General features: G+C 34.0%; 1 protein-coding gene across 1 annotated transcript in view; it reads right to left on the bottom strand.

Annotated features, from left to right (window-relative positions):
- Positions 1-17,679, bottom strand: part of LOC150085463 (kynureninase-like) — a 243,115-nt gene that overhangs the window by 27,055 nt on the left and 198,381 nt on the right. The window contains exon 11 of the mRNA XM_090374572.1: positions 17,436-17,521. Within this exon, the coding sequence (XP_090230698.1) occupies positions 17,436-17,521 (86 nt within the window). The remainder of the gene's footprint in view (positions 1-17,435; positions 17,522-17,679) is intronic.

Genomic DNA, 17,679 nt, shown 5'->3' with positions numbered 1-17,679 from the left:
GGAGCAGTAACTGAACCCTTTGGAGATGAAAGGGGTGTAAGGAATCGTCGTGGCAGACACGCTGTACACTGCAATGAGACACTCCTAAGCTCACGTGCCGTTGCCTCTCCTAAGGCAGAGGCAACGGCACGTGAGCTGGTAGTAGGATTATTCTGGACGGAATTCAACACACTTTCTTCCATGAGGGAGTTCACGTCGAACGTGGTCTGCCCGCACTACTCCTGTTACCTCTAAATGACCCATAATCGCACAAATTTTGATGCACACGCGCAAACAAATGGTGGTCCGGTACATGTCTGTCTGGGAAGCGTTCTCCATAAATTCGTTGAGCGGCTTGTCCATTACCTTTGCTAATCCATACACTAGGTGCATGTCTGCCAGCTCACAGTTCGTATATCGATGCATGCTTCGTGCGGCAACTACCACGCCATCTACCGACTTACGGTGACGTTTCCGGTTATGGATTCCTATGCGATTCACATTCCTTTAGATGTTACCTACCTCCCCTAAACGTTTGTACCAATATTTTTGAGACACCCTGTATATATCATTAACCTTTTGTGTATGTGATGACTTTCAAAATACAATCCATACAATATTCTGATTGACACTAAGCAAACAGGAAATTTAGTTTGAAAAACTTTTCTTTAGAGTGGTTAAAAAAGGTCTGCTTACATAGAGAAAGAATGATTGAAAAGGAAGGAAAAGCCAATAAGTCAGTATCTATCTTTGGAGAAGGTTTAGAGTTTTCACAATGAACAAAAACAGATATATGGAGGAATACTTTCAGAACTGAATACAAGAATTACAGTGAGTTATGTCTCCTTGACAGGCTAGAGCCCGAAATTAAGATTCAGAAAGTTACCCAATGAAAAATAAATGGAAATAACTGGGAAAAGCAATATTTATTTTTCTTCTTTTCTGGAAAAGAAGAAAAAATAAATTTCACCATTGATTCCTCTCTTCAAAGGAAAAGCTACAGAACATTCCAGAGGACAAAGAAGGAACATAGTTGAGCAGTTGTAGCCCCAACACTATGGTAACAAATAAGCAAGCACAGTCCTGACCAGTGAAGTGCCTGAAGCAGCAAAAAAATGAAATAAAGAAATGTATTAAATAAAATATAAATATTCAAAGGCGCACCTCTAGTGAGGATAAAATATTTGACATTTCAAACTTCATAGAGTAAAGACTTCCTAGTAATTACTAAAGTATGAATGGATTAAAATGAAATTAAATTTTTAGAAGAAGGAACCAAGGAATATGCAATTCAGAATATGCTAAAAATAATAGGCAAAATAAAAGGTGCATTGGGTAGAAAAGTAAAAAAAAAAACATTCTGGAACAATGAAGTCTGAAGCAGTGAGGGCATGATCATGCACTAATATAAAATATTCAGATTACACAAAAAAACCATCATATTAAATAGCAAAATGTCCAAAAAGCAATAAATTACTTAAAATAGAAAATGCACTGAAAATGGAAGAAGCTGGAAAGTAAAAAACACACTACATCAAGCAGAACAAAAACTAAAAGGAATATAAACCACACACACACAGGATTAGCATTAGCAAGGCACATGATGCAAGAAAGCCAACTTATATCAGCCAAAAAAAAAAAAAAACCAGAAATTTCTCATTTCACCCATCCACTCTCTCCAAATGTTTGTCTAGTTCTACCTTGAATCTGTTTAAGCTATCAACTTCTACAGCGACAGATGGAAGTTTGTTCCGGCAATCAACCCCCCCGCTGGCTAAAGGCAAACTTCCACACAATCTATTCAGCAACTGTCTTTCCTCAATTTCAATTTATGCCCTCAGGCGATTATTCTGAGCAGGACTTTACATTTGCAGTACATATGCAGTACTTTACATTTGTCAATATTAAACTTCAGTTGCCATTTCTCAGCCCATCTGCTCAACTTTTCTAGATCCTGGTGCAGCAGCTTACTGTCATTAACAACCCTGCCGACCTTTATATCATCTGCAAACTTGGATATTAAGCCTGATATATCATCATCAATATCATTGATGAATACAAAAAGCAACTATGGACCCAACACTGAAACCTGGGAGACTCCACTAATAACATTAGTCCACGAAGAGCAGTGTCCACTGATTACCACTCTTTGTCTTCTCCCACTCAACCGTCCCTTTATCCATAGCAGCAATTTGCCTCCAATGCCACACTGCTCCAATTTGTGCAGCAGTATTCCATGTGCATCAGTATCAAAAGCCTTTCTAAGATCCAAATATACGATATCAAAATTATTCTTTGCATCCAGTACACCTTTGAGACTACATCATAGTATCCAATCAAATTGGTCAGACGAGACTTCCCCTTAACAAACTCATGCTGTGTCCGAGCTAACTAAAGTCTTGTCTAGATGATCCTGCAATGCTTCTTTAACCAGTGCCTCCTCGTGTCTCCTCTCGATCCTCCTTTGTGTATTGGGATCACATCTCCAGTCCATGGGCACCTCCCCCGAGTCCAAGGAAGCTGTCATAATTATGGCTAAGGGTTTGCTTACTTCCTTTGCCGCCTCCTTTAATATAACTGGATAGATTCCATCCACCCAGGTGCCTTTCTTATGTTTATCTTCAACAATTTCTCTTCCACTTTACTCTCAGTTATTACAAGGTTATCTAGTTTACTGCCAGAGTTTAATACACCCCTGGCATTCCCCTCCCTGAATAACTCCTCATGTGTGAATGTAGATGCAAAATATACATTCTGTTTGTTAGCTACCTGAGCAGGATCATCAACATTTGAACCATCGATATCAAGTAGACCAATCTGATTCATCCCCTTCCTTCTAGAGTTTACATAAGTAAAGAACTCTTTGCTGTTTTTCTTTGAATCTTTTGCTAAAGATTTCTAGTAATCTGTCTTCACCTGCCTAACCTTTTTTGTGATTTGGTTACAGACCAGTTTATATCTATCATAGGCTTCTGTGTCACCTATTAATTTATATGTATCCCATGCATTTTTTTTCTCTGTAACATGTCTAATTAGTTCATCTGACATCCATTTAGGCCTAAATCTTGAACAATATTTCTTTGTTGGTGTGAAAAGCTTAGTAGCTTCCAAGATTAATTCTTTGAATGCTTCCCATTTTGAATTTGCTGTTGGCATCATCAGTTGGTCCCACCTTATAGAATTTAAATACTGTTTCAGACCACCGTAGTCACCTTTATGAAAGCAAAAACCCTTCCCTTTACCCCTGATGGTAATTACCTCTTTGATTTGATACTCTTTTAGTAAATCCCACTTCCATACACTGTGATCACTGCCACCTAGTAGTTCCTCTATCTGCAGATTCTTAATGCATGAAGAATCACTACTGATAATCAGACCAAGAGTATTACTCCCTCTAGTTGCCTCCCAAACATGCTGCTGTAGAAAACAATCATCCAATAATTCCACAAAAGCCTTGCTAGTGTGTGAGTGACCAACCCAGAAATTGCAGTCAATCTCTGGGAAATTAAAATCCTCCATTATAAGACACTGATTTACTGGCCCACTCTATTTCCCTGCAGAATTGCTTATTATACTAATCAGATTCATTAGGCCTATAACACACACCTACTCTCATTTTTCCTTTCCCAGTGTTTATGTCACACCAAACAGACTAATAGAAACAAGAGGGCTGTAATTTTCCTTTAAATCTGGTTAAAACTGAAATCCACAATTTAAAAAAAGAAATTTATGCTGCTTGCAGGGTGAAAATTTTGGGGAAGGTCCAAATAATGAGCACAGAAAAGAGGACCAAAAATGTCAGTTAAACTATAATAGCCTTTTTTCATTACTTAATACAACAGCCTTTTTTTTCTGGTCTTTCTGTTTAATATTTTATGTTAGCATGTTATTGCACCTGCACTGTTCCAGACTTTGTTATATCCACATTTTTTGCATGCATTGTTTACTTTGCTGCGCAACAGACTTTTATTTTATCTATTTTTTAAACATATTCTAAATTGTGTTACCCTTGATTTCGTTTTTCTCAAAATTTAATTTTATACTTTAGTAATTACTAGGCAATCTTTACTTTCTGAAGTTTTAAATACTGGATATTTTATCCTTCCTCACTAGAGGTGCTGTCATTGGATATTTATATTCTGTTCACGTGTTTTCTTTTTCATTCTTCATGGCTTAAAATGCTTCACTGTGCTCGCTTACTGGGACTACAACTGTTCAACTGTCATTCTTCTGGGTTGAGTGGTTATCTGCTGGAATGCCTTGTAATCCTCCCTTTGAAGATATGGGGCATCCAGTGGTTGAATTCCTTTTTTCTACTTTTTCTGGGTATTTCCATTTATTCTTCACTAGGCAACCTTAATTTTACTCATTTTGCTCTTTATAAATTTTCATTTCAGTGTGTGACAGCTTTAGCCAGTCAAGAAGACATTGTCTCTCTGGCACTCCAGAGTTTTCAGTTCTGAAAGTTTCTTCCCTTTATTCTATTTTCTTCACTGTGAAAACCCTAAACCTGCAAAGAGACATCTCACTGGTTTTTAACATTTTTCTCTTTGTATAGGTGAACTTTATTATTATTATTATTAGCCATATGGTGCAAGGAAGCCTGAGGCTTATGCTGCACCAGGCAAAAAAAAATTCCCGAGCTACCCTGAGAGAGAGAGAGAGAGAGAGAGAGAGAGAGAGAGAGAGAGAGAGAGAGAGAGAGAGAGAGAGAGAGAGAGAGAGAGAGAGAGAGAGAGAGCAGTAGAAAGGAATCACCAAGAAAGAGAAGAATGATGACATTCAGCTCAGGACCCTGGGTGTGCCAAGTCCATACTCACCAGATGTGAGCCCTTGAGGTTATATCTTACCAATCTAAAGAAAAATTTTCAAACTACATTTCCTGCTTGCTCGGTGTCAACAAGAATATTGTATGTATTTCACTCCTCACCTCTAGTTATACAAAGGCTATTATAGCTCAAAGTATTCTCCTTCTCAATTTATAAGTACAGATAGTTCCCACTTTATGAGTTCCCGGGTTTACGAGTTGTTTTTTTTCAAGTATAAATAAAATCGAAAATATGAACATTAATTGCAAAAAATGAATGCTAAACATTCATAAATATTGCATTTCAAACCATGCGCATAGCTATACAATACAGTGTATTATATATCTACGTGCGTGGTTTGCATTTCATTTGCAAACTCTACGATATTAATCTGTTCCAGAGATACCTTCGTATCGTGAAAATATCATAATGTGAACCCAATAACACATTGGGTTCACATTATGATATCACGACCTCGGAAGATGAAATTTTCACTATATAAGTCTCTAAAAAGTTGTTTTTATAGTGTAAATTGTATTAGTTACCAATTCATATCATTAAAATGCACTACACTTTCATCGTTATCATATTTTCTGTTATAAGAACCAATTTTGAATGGCTTCGTGATATTTTTCTAAAGGTCATAACCATAAAATAATTTGCGGCACCTCCGTAACCAGGTGGGAAGGAGCAGCAGTGCGTAGCACACGGCTCTTGATTAGACCAATGTTCAAGCCCGTCACTACTAAATATGGAGAATGCGGAAAGGTCAGGGAATGACCACCGCATATTCCCGGAGCAATATGGCCTTAGTTGCTAATGCTCCTAAAAACCAAATAACAACAACAACAACATAAAACAATTTGCACTTTCTTGTTTATTGGGCTTTTCTGTTACTGCAAACACTTATAAATGGGTAGGAAACTCAATATTATTGCATTTGCAAAAATACCGATAGCTGGAATTGTGTGGTTTTTTACGTTATTATGGTGAAGTGTTTCCCCTTTACTGAAATCTTCAATTGTATAAAAAACATAAATAAATTTTCAGAATCTTCTCTTCGTTCTTTTTTTTTTAAGCTTCGTAAACTCTGTGCAAATCGTGTTAGTTGCAATTTGTGCGTTCCGTTAAAAAATGCTTATGCATGCTATTGAAATTAAAAAAGAAAAGAGAAGATTATCTTGGAAATAAATGCCTCTTGAAGCATTTTTGAAGAAGATGATTCTTTGTGCAACAATTCAACGAGTGCCGAGCCAATAATGAGTGATCAACGAGCGTGCATTTAGTTGATGACGGTGGTGAAGAATAAACATCCTTTAACATTTGTAAGTCATTAATAATTTCTCTATTATTATAATTTGCTTGATTTTGCAGGCTACATTTTCATTTCTTTGGATAAATCAATCATTGTTTAAACATAAACTAATTAGCTAACTAATTTTATTGTTGATAACGTAACCCCTATTTTTAACATTATGTCTATGGGAAATAAATTCCTGCTTTACGAGCGCACACTATGAACAAATTAACTCGTAAAGTCGGGAACTACCTGTATACATTTTGATATCACTGCAATTCCTGAAAACTCTGCTGGAAATAATTTGTCATCATACTGTTCTGAACGTGTTCAAATGATTCAAAATTAGAAATGAACCTAAAATTTGGGGCAACCCAAATTTAGGTTCATTCTATAGTTTCCAATGTGACTTATTTCAAGCAGAAATTCTCAGAACCCAAACTGTGGTCTAATAACAGAATTCAATAGAGAATTCAGAAATGTTGGCATTTGTTGCCATTTTAATTAATGTCAGTGATTCCCAACCTATGGGTTTTCTGGAGGGTCATGAAAATATTTCTTTTTTACCTATATTTATGTTATATTTAATAAAATACTGATAACTAATATTTAACAAAAATATTAGCTCTAACTTCCACCACTGCATAAATCACAATTTCATTTCACCAAGCTTTTGTACTTGTCAACCTGCAGGTCTTCACTTTTTGTTAGCTAAGTTACAATCACTTGACATCACACAACTGTAATGTGTACATGCATTTTTTTTTGTTAGGCAGCAATCTGATGTTTTTTTTGTGTAACACTTACTGCACATTTTTATTATTAGTACAGTCAGTCCCAGGCTGAAAATTGGAAAATTTTAAGAAACTGAATGTGCATCATTAAAATATCTTATTTTCAACCTTTAATTGAGGCAAGCCAGTAGTGATCTGTTCCTCACGTGTTCACTCAGTTATTGGCATAAAAAGTTAACCCATTTGTAACCTTAAAAATCAGCAAAAAATAATTCAAATTGTTTACTTTTTGATACCACCATTATTTTTCAGTCATTTATGAACACAACTGTGACTTTTTTTTTTTAATTAAAAACATGCCTTTAATTATTTTTTGAAATTAAAGCTCCTCTGCAGCACTTATCCTCTCTTATTTAAACATTATCTGCCTTGCACACATCAACAATTCAATGCCAGCCAGCCTCTCTCATGATGTAAGGCCAGAGAGTTTAAAGTATGGATTTACTTTGAAAGCATGAAAGTTCTTTCCAGTGAATTGCTGAAACCAAATCAATTGCAATGTCACTTAAATATAAATATGATCACTTTGAGAAGTGGTGTGCTTTTTTTTTTTTGTATTATATGAAAATAGCCTTTAATTGCCACCATCATTTTTAAAATATTTTCCTGATGAAGGAACCCTTTCCCAGGTCTGAACTGATCTGGGTCATGAGGCCTTACTGAATTGTCAAAGTTGGTCACATTCTCAAAAAGGCTGGGAACAACCATTGACTTAGATATTGAGATTGATTGTGTTAAAATTTGTAAAAAATTTTTATCATAACTTACCAATAAATCTAATTTAACACGTTGACTACCAAATACGAGTTAACTTGTATTTGACAATCTGGCCCAGGATACCGCATACGAGTTAGCTCGGACTGGTATGACTTGCCTTTCAGGTGCAGTTACGAGTATATTCATAGCAAATACGTGCAACTGATGGATAGTGGGCTTCTGGGATAAGAATGAAAAATCAGAAAACAGAAAATTTATTCACAAAAAAAAAATATTTTATTCACAAATACACAAAGAAAAGTGTATTACTAAAACTCACAAAAATAATATTGTTTATTTGTGATATGTCTTGAAACATTCTTCTACACAAAGAGCTGGCTTCTCTGGACAATAACAGTATGTTTCGTGGCATTTTTTTTTTTCTTATACATACTCGACGCAATGTGGTTTTTTTTCAGTTGGTGATATAGCCTCTAAATAATGAATTTAAAGTTCAGACCTAATCTTCTTTGGAACTTTTCTCTGAATTTCAAACATTTTATGGTGGAACCCGTAACTTGACAGAAAAGGATGTATGCATTATGCATATATATTTCTATATGCAATGCAATTGTTTTCGGCCATTTGATGCTGAATAATACGAGAGCATTTGATCTGATCAATCTATGCTGGGCATTCTGCTATTGTAATCTCGAATTATGTTTGGTTTTATTGAAATTTTTCCATTCCAGTTGCGTACCTCGACCATTCCAACAATGTGTATGTTAGAAATAATGAGAACTTCTCTTTTATTCCTCCACTTACATACTACAACAGGGCATTTCATTGCCATGCAACTTCCCCTTTCTTCAATTTTCGCATCACCAAATCTTTTGAATTTTCTTTTCTGTTGGTGTGTAATGTTACACATACATAAGTTTTTCGAGCAGACAACAATTTCGTCAGAGCAACGGAATTATAAAAATTGTCCATATACAATACATATCCCTTGTCTAAGTAGTCCTCAAGCAAGTATAGCACAACTTCAGCAGTATGACCTATGTTTTGTTCAGTTTCTTCTGATTTACCGGAATAAATTTTTATTTTCATAACAAGGCCACCAGACTTGCACAGTTCATAAAGTTTGATTCTGTATTTGTGCTTTTTATTTTTTATGTGCTGGCAGAAATTCAGTCTCCCATGCCACAACGTCATCAACTCGTCAATACAGTTGTTTTTATTCGATTGAGGGTTTATTCCAGAACTAGTTGTTGTTTCAGTTGGTATGCTTTCTAAAGAGAATCCATTCTGGTTCTTCATGGTCTTTGATTTATCTTTTTCTGGTGTGTTTGGTGTGAGAAGCATCTCAGGCTGTTTTGTTATTTCTTCTGTACTCTGATTATCTCCAGCAGTCTGCTTGCTTTGTGCACCCAGCCTGACCCTGGAGTGCCATCTGAATTTCAGTATCAATCCTGGCAAAGTCTGAAATATACAGCCAATTTTTCCTAATTTTCTTCTTCACAGCAGAAGAAACAGTGATATAGGTGTGTGCAATTCCATTTAATTAGCATTGATAAGTTTAGGAATGTTGTTTGCTGCATCATTACTAGCAAATTGTGCATTTTTCACTTGCCTGCAGAAGCTTTCTATATGTGAAAAATCCAGTTTTGTGTTTGCTGCTGAGAATATGCATATTTTCCTGGTAACAGATCTGTATTTTGTTAGGATTCCTCTGAGGAACTGATGATGATGGTTCAAAGGCAATTGGTGATGCTTCCAGGTAATGGGGGACTGATGTCTATTCCTTTTTGCAGGAACATTTGTGTCCATGAAGGATGGCTAAAATATACTTGCATGGTTCCTGTTACAGAGGAGCCAAAGGTAATATTTTTTGGTGGCACATTCTCTACAATCACTGTCAGGTACTGTTCTAAAGGGGTGTATTCCTTGGTAGAAAAATTACTATACTGTTTTCCTGGAAAGTTATAGCTGCTGTTTAATCCACTATTCAACCATGTATTTGCTGTTATATAGTGCAACAGTGCAGTTTTTGCAAAGGAAAGTATTTCCCATTAGACATTACATTAGCATAAGTATTAACAGTTACTGACCTTTTTCCTTTGAAGTGGTCTTTTGTTGTCGCAAGGTGGGGCTTGAGGTGTCTGGTCACTAATCCTTTGCTTGCCAGAACAGAAGGCTATTTTTTGGGGGAGTGGGGAGGAGAATAAAGGATGTTACTGAAACAGGCTACCTTCCTAATATTACTAATTGATATTGCTAGTTGATAGCACTTAAGGAGAAGAATCAAGCAATATAAAGTTTTGACTGGGGTTTCCCTCAAAAACACCGCAAAACAGGTGGAAAAGTAGGAGCTTATAAACATGCATCTGAAGTTGGAGACAAGCAAAGAAATAAATACAAAGAAAGAAAGAAACACTCCATTGCATTGGGTAATTGTGCAGTCAGATATGAAGTTTTCTGACAGTGAAGACAGGCTGCCAGAGTAGGTCATAGGGTCTTGTCAATGATATACAGGAATTTTGCAAGCAGGGTTAAGGAGATGATTATCCCGTTGTATAAGGCAATGGTCAGGCTACACCTTGAATACTGCATACAGGTCTGGAAGCCTCATTTTAGGAAGAATGTAGAGTTGCTAGAACCAGGACCAGTGCTGATATGTAAGGTGCCTTTGTGCAAACAGCTTTTCGGCACTCCTTCAATGACCTAACTGTAAATTTAAGCCGTTAGACCCAGAAGCACTATAATAGTCACTGTTTATGAAGGACAAAAATGAAAAAGGAAATATGTTGATACTACATACATACATATAACAACCTTTCACTACATAAATGCTTTAATAACAAAAATAATGAATAGTTACAAGAAAAATAATATAATTTTTTTATATTATGATTATAAAGATATATCTAACATATTTTTAATACAATATTGTAACTTTTCTGGCCTTTAAACTAGCAAACTTTTTAATTATATTACTTAAATCTAATTCTTCTAATACTTCACTTTCTATAGAGATTGTTTATAAATTAGATAATCTCTCTTGAGATATTGGGGATCTTAAATAATTTTTTTATTTTCTTCAATTTTGAAAAACTTTGTTCAGCAGTAGCAACTGTTACTGGTAATGACAAATATATTCTTAAAGAAATAGCAATATTTGGAAAAAGAATCAACTAAATGATTATTATATATAAAATTCAAAACATCCTTGGGTGTCATGTTTTTATTTAAGAAACATTGCAAAGATTTTATTTCTTTGAATAGAGATACACCATCTATATCACTACTCATATTTGACTAATCTGTTAGTTTTAGTTGTAAGTCTTTACAATGTGTTAGGGTTTCACTTTCATCCCAATTCGATAGTGTACTTAATTTTGAAATAACTTTAAACATGTTATTATATTCTTCTAAAAGTTTAAATCGCTCACACATTAAAGCAAAATCTAGTAATACTAAAAAAAAAGGATGTTTTAAAATTTAATTTTGGATCTACGATGCATTCATCTATTGATCCGTAATCAAAACATCTTTTCTTTTCTCTTTGTCTTGTATTGACAGGAAACGTTGGTTCGATATCTATGTCTTCTGCAATTTGAATCGCACAACTTATGATAGATTCAAATGATTCATGTGTTCTAAATTCATTTAAATCATCTTTAATTTTTTTAAATTTTCAAGAGCTTCATTGAAGTTAAAATCGGGACTCTGTAGAATTTTGCTAATGACATTAATTTTACTCAAAATATCATGCCACACAATAACAGAACAAATAAATTTAAATGATGTTAATTTTGATATTTCAAAATATCTTTCAACAAAAGATATTTTGATTCAACAAAATATCTTTTGTTGAATCATTTGCAATTTCTTTTAAAGCAAGATATATTTCTTTGGTCTGTAATTTTAAAGGTCTAATCGCTTCAATTTGACTTTCCCATCTCGTATTAGATAATGGCTTTAGTGTTAGGGTTAGTTTTTTTTACATATTTAAGTAAAATACTCCATCGCTTCATGGATACAGAAAAGAAATTGTAAAATCCTTGAACTACACTGAAGAAATTAACAATTTCAAACGAAAATTTTGCAGCATCATTGATGACTAAATTAAGACTACAGGATGAGCAAGGAACATAAAAAGCTCTAGAGTTAGTTTCCAGTATTTTTTCTGTAGCCCGTTGTATTTACTCCTCATATTAGCGGCATTATCGTATCCCTGTCTGCGAAGATTTTGAATGTCCAATTTTAGTCTATAAATAATAATAGACTAAGAGACCGAAACGAGACTCTATGACTATGAAGATGGACAGAAAACATTGAAGAAAGAGAAGCAAGAGTGGAAATGAGAAGGTGAGTATGCGTTTGGCACACCCAGGGTCCTGAGCTGGATATCATCATTCTTCTCTTTTTTGGTGATTCCCTTCTACTTCTGACTCTCTCTCTTTCTCTATTTTAGGGTAACTCGGAAATTTTTTTTAGCCGGTGCAGCATAAGCCTCAGGCTTCTTTGCATTATATGACTAATAATAATAATCAATTCAGAAAGAATAACAGTGGACTTTGATGACACACCCTGTTGTTCTTGCACTTCTGTTCTGTACGGTGAAATGCCATAGGATAAATCAAAGAGAAGTACTGGATGCGAATAATCAACAAGTTGTAATTAATGTGGAAGAGCATGACATACGAAATATGTATGTCATGCTCTTACAACTGTGAGTATTGCAATGCAAGATATTGGGCACATGAGTTAAACACATCAAATAAATACACTAAATGCTGTCGTGAAAGGTTTCACTTGACCCACTGTCTGAGACACCTATTCTATTATGAGAGCTGTTTACAGGGGATACACATCAAGCAAATAACTACAGAGAACACATACAAGAGTACAACTCAGCAATGGCGTTCGCATCAATGGGCGCAGAGGTAAAATCACCACCCTGAAATGGTCCATACTGTTTTAGAATACATGGTCAGATTTACCATTTGGTCTCACCACTATATCCAAATGAGGCAAATAAGCCAGGATATGGACAACTTTATATTTTCGATCCTGCTGAAGCAACAACAAAATGGCTTGAACAACAATCAAACCAAAGGTGTATTGGCTGAAATAATGCAACAATTGGATGAGATGCTGCAACAAGTTAACCCATTTTCTAAGTCATATAAACAAATGCATCAAATAACCCAGGCCAATCCATCAATGAATGTGTGCATGGCATTTATAGAAGACCCGAACTTAGATAAGAGATGATACAATGCACCTACATCCAAAACGGAGGTTGCTGCAATATTTGTTGGAGAAGACGGGGAATCACCTGCAAATAGAGACATATGCATATATCCCACAAGTGACTGCTGTAGAATTATATCACCGTAAACAAGAATGGTGAAGACTGAAGGATCTAGATTAAACTTTATGCCATAATCAGAAAGATGCCGTATGTTATGCTTGTTTGTTTGTTATTTGGTTTTTAGGAGAATTAGCAACTAAGGCCATATTGCTCCAGGGATATGCGGTGGTCATTCCCTGACCTTTCCACATCCTCCATATTTGGTGGTCACGAACCCCGGTCTAATCAAGAAGCGTGTGATATGCACTGCTGCTCCTGCCCACCAGGTGTATGTTATGCCGGGTACAACTAGTATATACAGGGTGTCTCAAAAATACATGGCATAACCTCAGGAATGAGTTCCTCATATGTAGACAATAAAAATATTTTATATCAGCATAGTTCTGGAAATGCTTGGTTTCTGAGTTTTGAAGGTCTGTCTATGACACTTAACTGTTCAAATCACCTTATGGTAATTGTTTAAAATGTCCACTTTTTGCCAATACAGGCGAAAGGTGGAAATTTTGAACACATTTTGCCAATACAGGCCTGAATGCCACTGGCAGAACATTACTCGCACAGGGTAATCTGATCGTGACAAGGCCTGTACCAGTTGCAGATGGTAAGGATACAGTTGGTGTTCTCGCAACACTCTCCAAATAATCGAATGTTGAACAGCCAGATGAATTGCTATTCTGCGTATGCTGATTCCAGGAGTGGCATGCACAACATCCAAAATCTCCTCCTCTACTTCAGGAGTCATAGATCTTGGTCGTCCTCTGTCAGCAACACGAGGTGTAAAGGTTGCATGTTCACAAAGGCAGCGATGGATACCTTCAAATGTTTTCCTGTCTGGACATCTTCATTCTGGGAACCTTTCGTGGTACAAACAACGGGTCTCCAGAGCATTGCCATCTGCCAAACCGTACATAAAGTGCATATCCACTTGCTCCTGATTTGAGTACATGGTCAGAATGGAAAACCACCAGATTCTGTCAGTACCTTGTGATGAAGGAAATCACCTGCAGGAGATAAGACATTCCGGTTAATAACTTGGAAACCAAGCATTTCCGGAACTATGTTGATATATATATATATATATATATATATATATAAAACATAGAAATAAATGATAAAGGACATAGTAAGATGGGAAAGTTATTAACAACAACGTGCCATGCCTAATGGATGAAGATATGAGAAGAAAAGAATGTTAAGATCCTAATAAATTAAGTGGAAAAAGTGCCTGAATTGATAAGCCAAATCATATTTACAAAAGCTAGAAAAAAGTGGTAATTAATGCATATTAAAAAAAAAAAAAAAAAGTAGTAATAAATAAAAATGAAAATAATGAAAATAAATTGGTACATAGATCAGGTATTTCATCAGGGGACTACACCCGATCATGTACCAAAATACTGCGTTTCTATACAAACCCATGCCGATGGAGGTAGCAATAAATTAAAAAAATTAAAAAAAGAATTAAAAATTAAAAATTAAAAAATGAATTAAAAAATTTTTTTAAAAATTTAAAAAATGAATTAAAATTTTTTTGAAACCTTCATAAACATGAGTGAGGTAGCCCCAACTTTGTGCATATAAAAAAATGATAAATTAAATAGGGCAAGTTGTGTCAGCGACGAAACCATCTTAAAATGTGAACTAAGGAGGTAAGTAAGAAATAGAGAAGTGAGAGAAGGGAGGTTATATTTAAAAATAGCCATGCGCAAAGCTGCAAATAGCTAAGATTTAAAGTATGTAGTATATAAAACAGGTGAAAAAGGAAAAGAAAGGAAAAGAAAAAGGTAAAGAAAGGAAGAGAAAAAGAAAATAGATGTACCTGGACGTGCAAGGCTACAGAACAGGATACAACTATAAAATAAAACATAGAAATAAATGATAAAGGACATAGTAAGATGGGAAAGTTATTAACAACCACGTGCCATGCCTAATGGAAGAAGATATGAGAAGAAAAGAATGTTAAGATCCTAATAAATTAAGTGGAAAAAGTGGCTGAATTGATAAGCCAAATCATATTTACAAAAGCTAGAAAAAAGTGGTAATTAATGCATATTAAAAAAAAAAAAAAAAAAAAAAAAGTAGTAATAAATAAAAATGAAAATAATGAAAATAAATTGGTACATAGATCAGGTATTTCATCAGGGGACTACACCCGATCATGTACCAAAATACTGCGTTTCTATACAAACCCATGCCGATGGAGGTAGCAATAAATTAAAAAAATTAAAAAAAGAATTAAATATTAAAAATTAAAAAATGAATTAAAAAATTTTTTAAAAAATTTTAAAAATTTAAAATTCTCTCCCTTCTCTATTTCTTACTTACCTCCTTAGTTCACATTTTAAGATGGTTTCGTCGCTGACACAACTTGCCCTATTTAATTTATCATTTTTTTATATGCACAAAGTTGGGGCTACCTCACTCATGTTTATGAAGGTTTCAAAAAAATTTTAATTCATTTTTTAATTTTTTTTAAATTTTTAAAAAAAATTTTTAATTCATTTTTTAATTTTTAATTTTTAATTCTTTTTTTAATTTTTTTAATTTATTGCTACCTCCATCAGCATGGGTTTGTATAGAAATGCAGTATTTTGGTACATGATCGGGTGTAGTCCCCTGATGAAATACCTGATCTATGTACCAATTTATTTTCATTATTTTCATTTTTATTTATTACTACTTTTTTTTTTTTTTTTTTTGTTAATATGCATTAATTACCACTTTTTTCTAGCTTTTGTAAATATGATTTGGCTTATCAATTCAGCCACTTTTTCCACTTAATTTATTAGGATCTTAACATTCTTTTCTTCTCATATCTTCTTCCATTAGGCATGGCACGTTGTTGTTAATAACTTTCCCATCTTACTATGTCCTTTATCATTTATTTCTATGTTTTATTTTATAGTTGTATCCTGTTCTGTAGCCTTGCGCGTCCAGGTACATCTATTTTCTTTTTCTCTTCCTTTCTTTACCTTTTTCTTTTCCTTTCTTTACCTTTTTCACCTGTTTTATATACTACATACTTTAAATCTTAGCTATCTGCAGCTTTGCGCATGGCTATTTTTAAATATAACCTCCCTTCTCTCACTTCTCTATTTCTTACTTACCTCCTTAGTTTACATTTTAAGATGGTTTCGTCGCTGACACAACTTGCCCTATTAATTTATCATTTTTTTATATGCACAAAGTTGGGGCTACCTCACTCATGTTTATGAAGGTTTCAAAAAAATTTTAATTCATTTTTTAAATTAAAAAAAAAAAATTTAAATTCATTTTTTAATTTTTAATTTTTAATTCTTTTTTTAATTTTTTTTAATTTATTGCTACCTCCATCGGCATGGGTTTGTATAGAAACGCAGTATTTTGGTACATGATCGGGTGTAGTCCCCTGATGAAATACCTGATCTATGTACCAATTTATTTTCATTATTTTCATTTTTATTTATTACTACTTTTTTTTTTTTTTTTTTTTTTTAATATGCATTAATTACCACTTTTTTCTAGCTTTTGTAAATATGATTTGGCTTATCAATTCAGGCACTTTTTCCACTTAATTTATTAGGATCTTAACATTCTTTTCTTCTCATATCTCCTTCCATTAGGCATGGCACGTTGTTGTTAATAACTTTCCCATCTTACTATGTCCTTTATCATTTATTTCTATGTTTTATTTTATAGTTGTATCCTGTTCTGTAGCCTTGTGCATCCAGGTACATCTATTTTCTATTTTCTTTTTCTCTTCCTTTCTTTACCTTTTTCTTTTCCTTTCTTTACCTTTTTCACCTGTTTTATATACTATATATATATATATATATATATATATATATATATATATATATAGAGAGAGAGAGAGAGAGAGAGAGAGAGACAAAAAAGCACATGGGAAGAGTTTATTTACAACTGTATATCTTAATAATTAATTGATAAGGAGAACTATATTTAGTTTTCATTTCTATTAAATCACAGAAAAAAAAAATTCAATTAATTTAAGTAAAAAATACAATGCACCTGTAATGCACTGCATACATTTGTTCTTATAGGCTGGCAATCTGTACAATGGATACAGCAATCCACCATCTTCATACCTACTTTATTTTTTATTCCTAATTTACATTTTATGCTACATTTTCTTATGCTGTATTAGCCATGAAGATGTAGTATTATATATTATAACAGAGTTCTATATGAAGTTATATAAATTTTCATTCATCCCTCCAGTTACTCCCTTGAAGTTCTTTTTACACTTCACCTTACATTTCTTGGTGGGTAGGTGGGTGTGTGTGTGTCCACACCTGCAATTTTTACCATCTTTATGAAAAACTGTTAAATACAGACAAACACAAAAAATACATTGAATGTTAAAATAAGTGTTCATATGTTTCTGCACATGTACACTTGTTTCTGGTAAGGGTTAAAGCAACACAACAAAGAATGTCACACAATTAAATTTCATAATAATTTACAAATAAAATATTACTTACTTCCAAGCTTGCTAGTAACATACTGGTTAAAACTGGTGATGGATTGCTCAATTTGAACTTATCAGCTCCATGATTTGGTTGAAAAACTAAAATAAGCAACATACTGGTTTAAGAAAATTAATTAATTGTATGCGAGAATGACATTGTATGGGCTTTCTTAGAAATAATTATTAATAAATAGAGAATACACTTTTACACTACATGATATATGTATTTGATTTTAGTTCCTTGTAAACAAGATGTT

Source organism: Mastigoproctus giganteus, chromosome 5 (assembly GCF_048544385.1).
Source record: "Mastigoproctus giganteus isolate SK-2022 chromosome 5, ASM4854438v1, whole genome shotgun sequence".
Taxonomy (NCBI): domain Eukaryota; kingdom Metazoa; phylum Arthropoda; class Arachnida; order Uropygi; family Thelyphonidae; genus Mastigoproctus; species Mastigoproctus giganteus.
The sequence above is the reverse complement of the archived record's forward strand: the minus strand, read 5'-3'. Positions and strand labels throughout refer to the sequence as shown.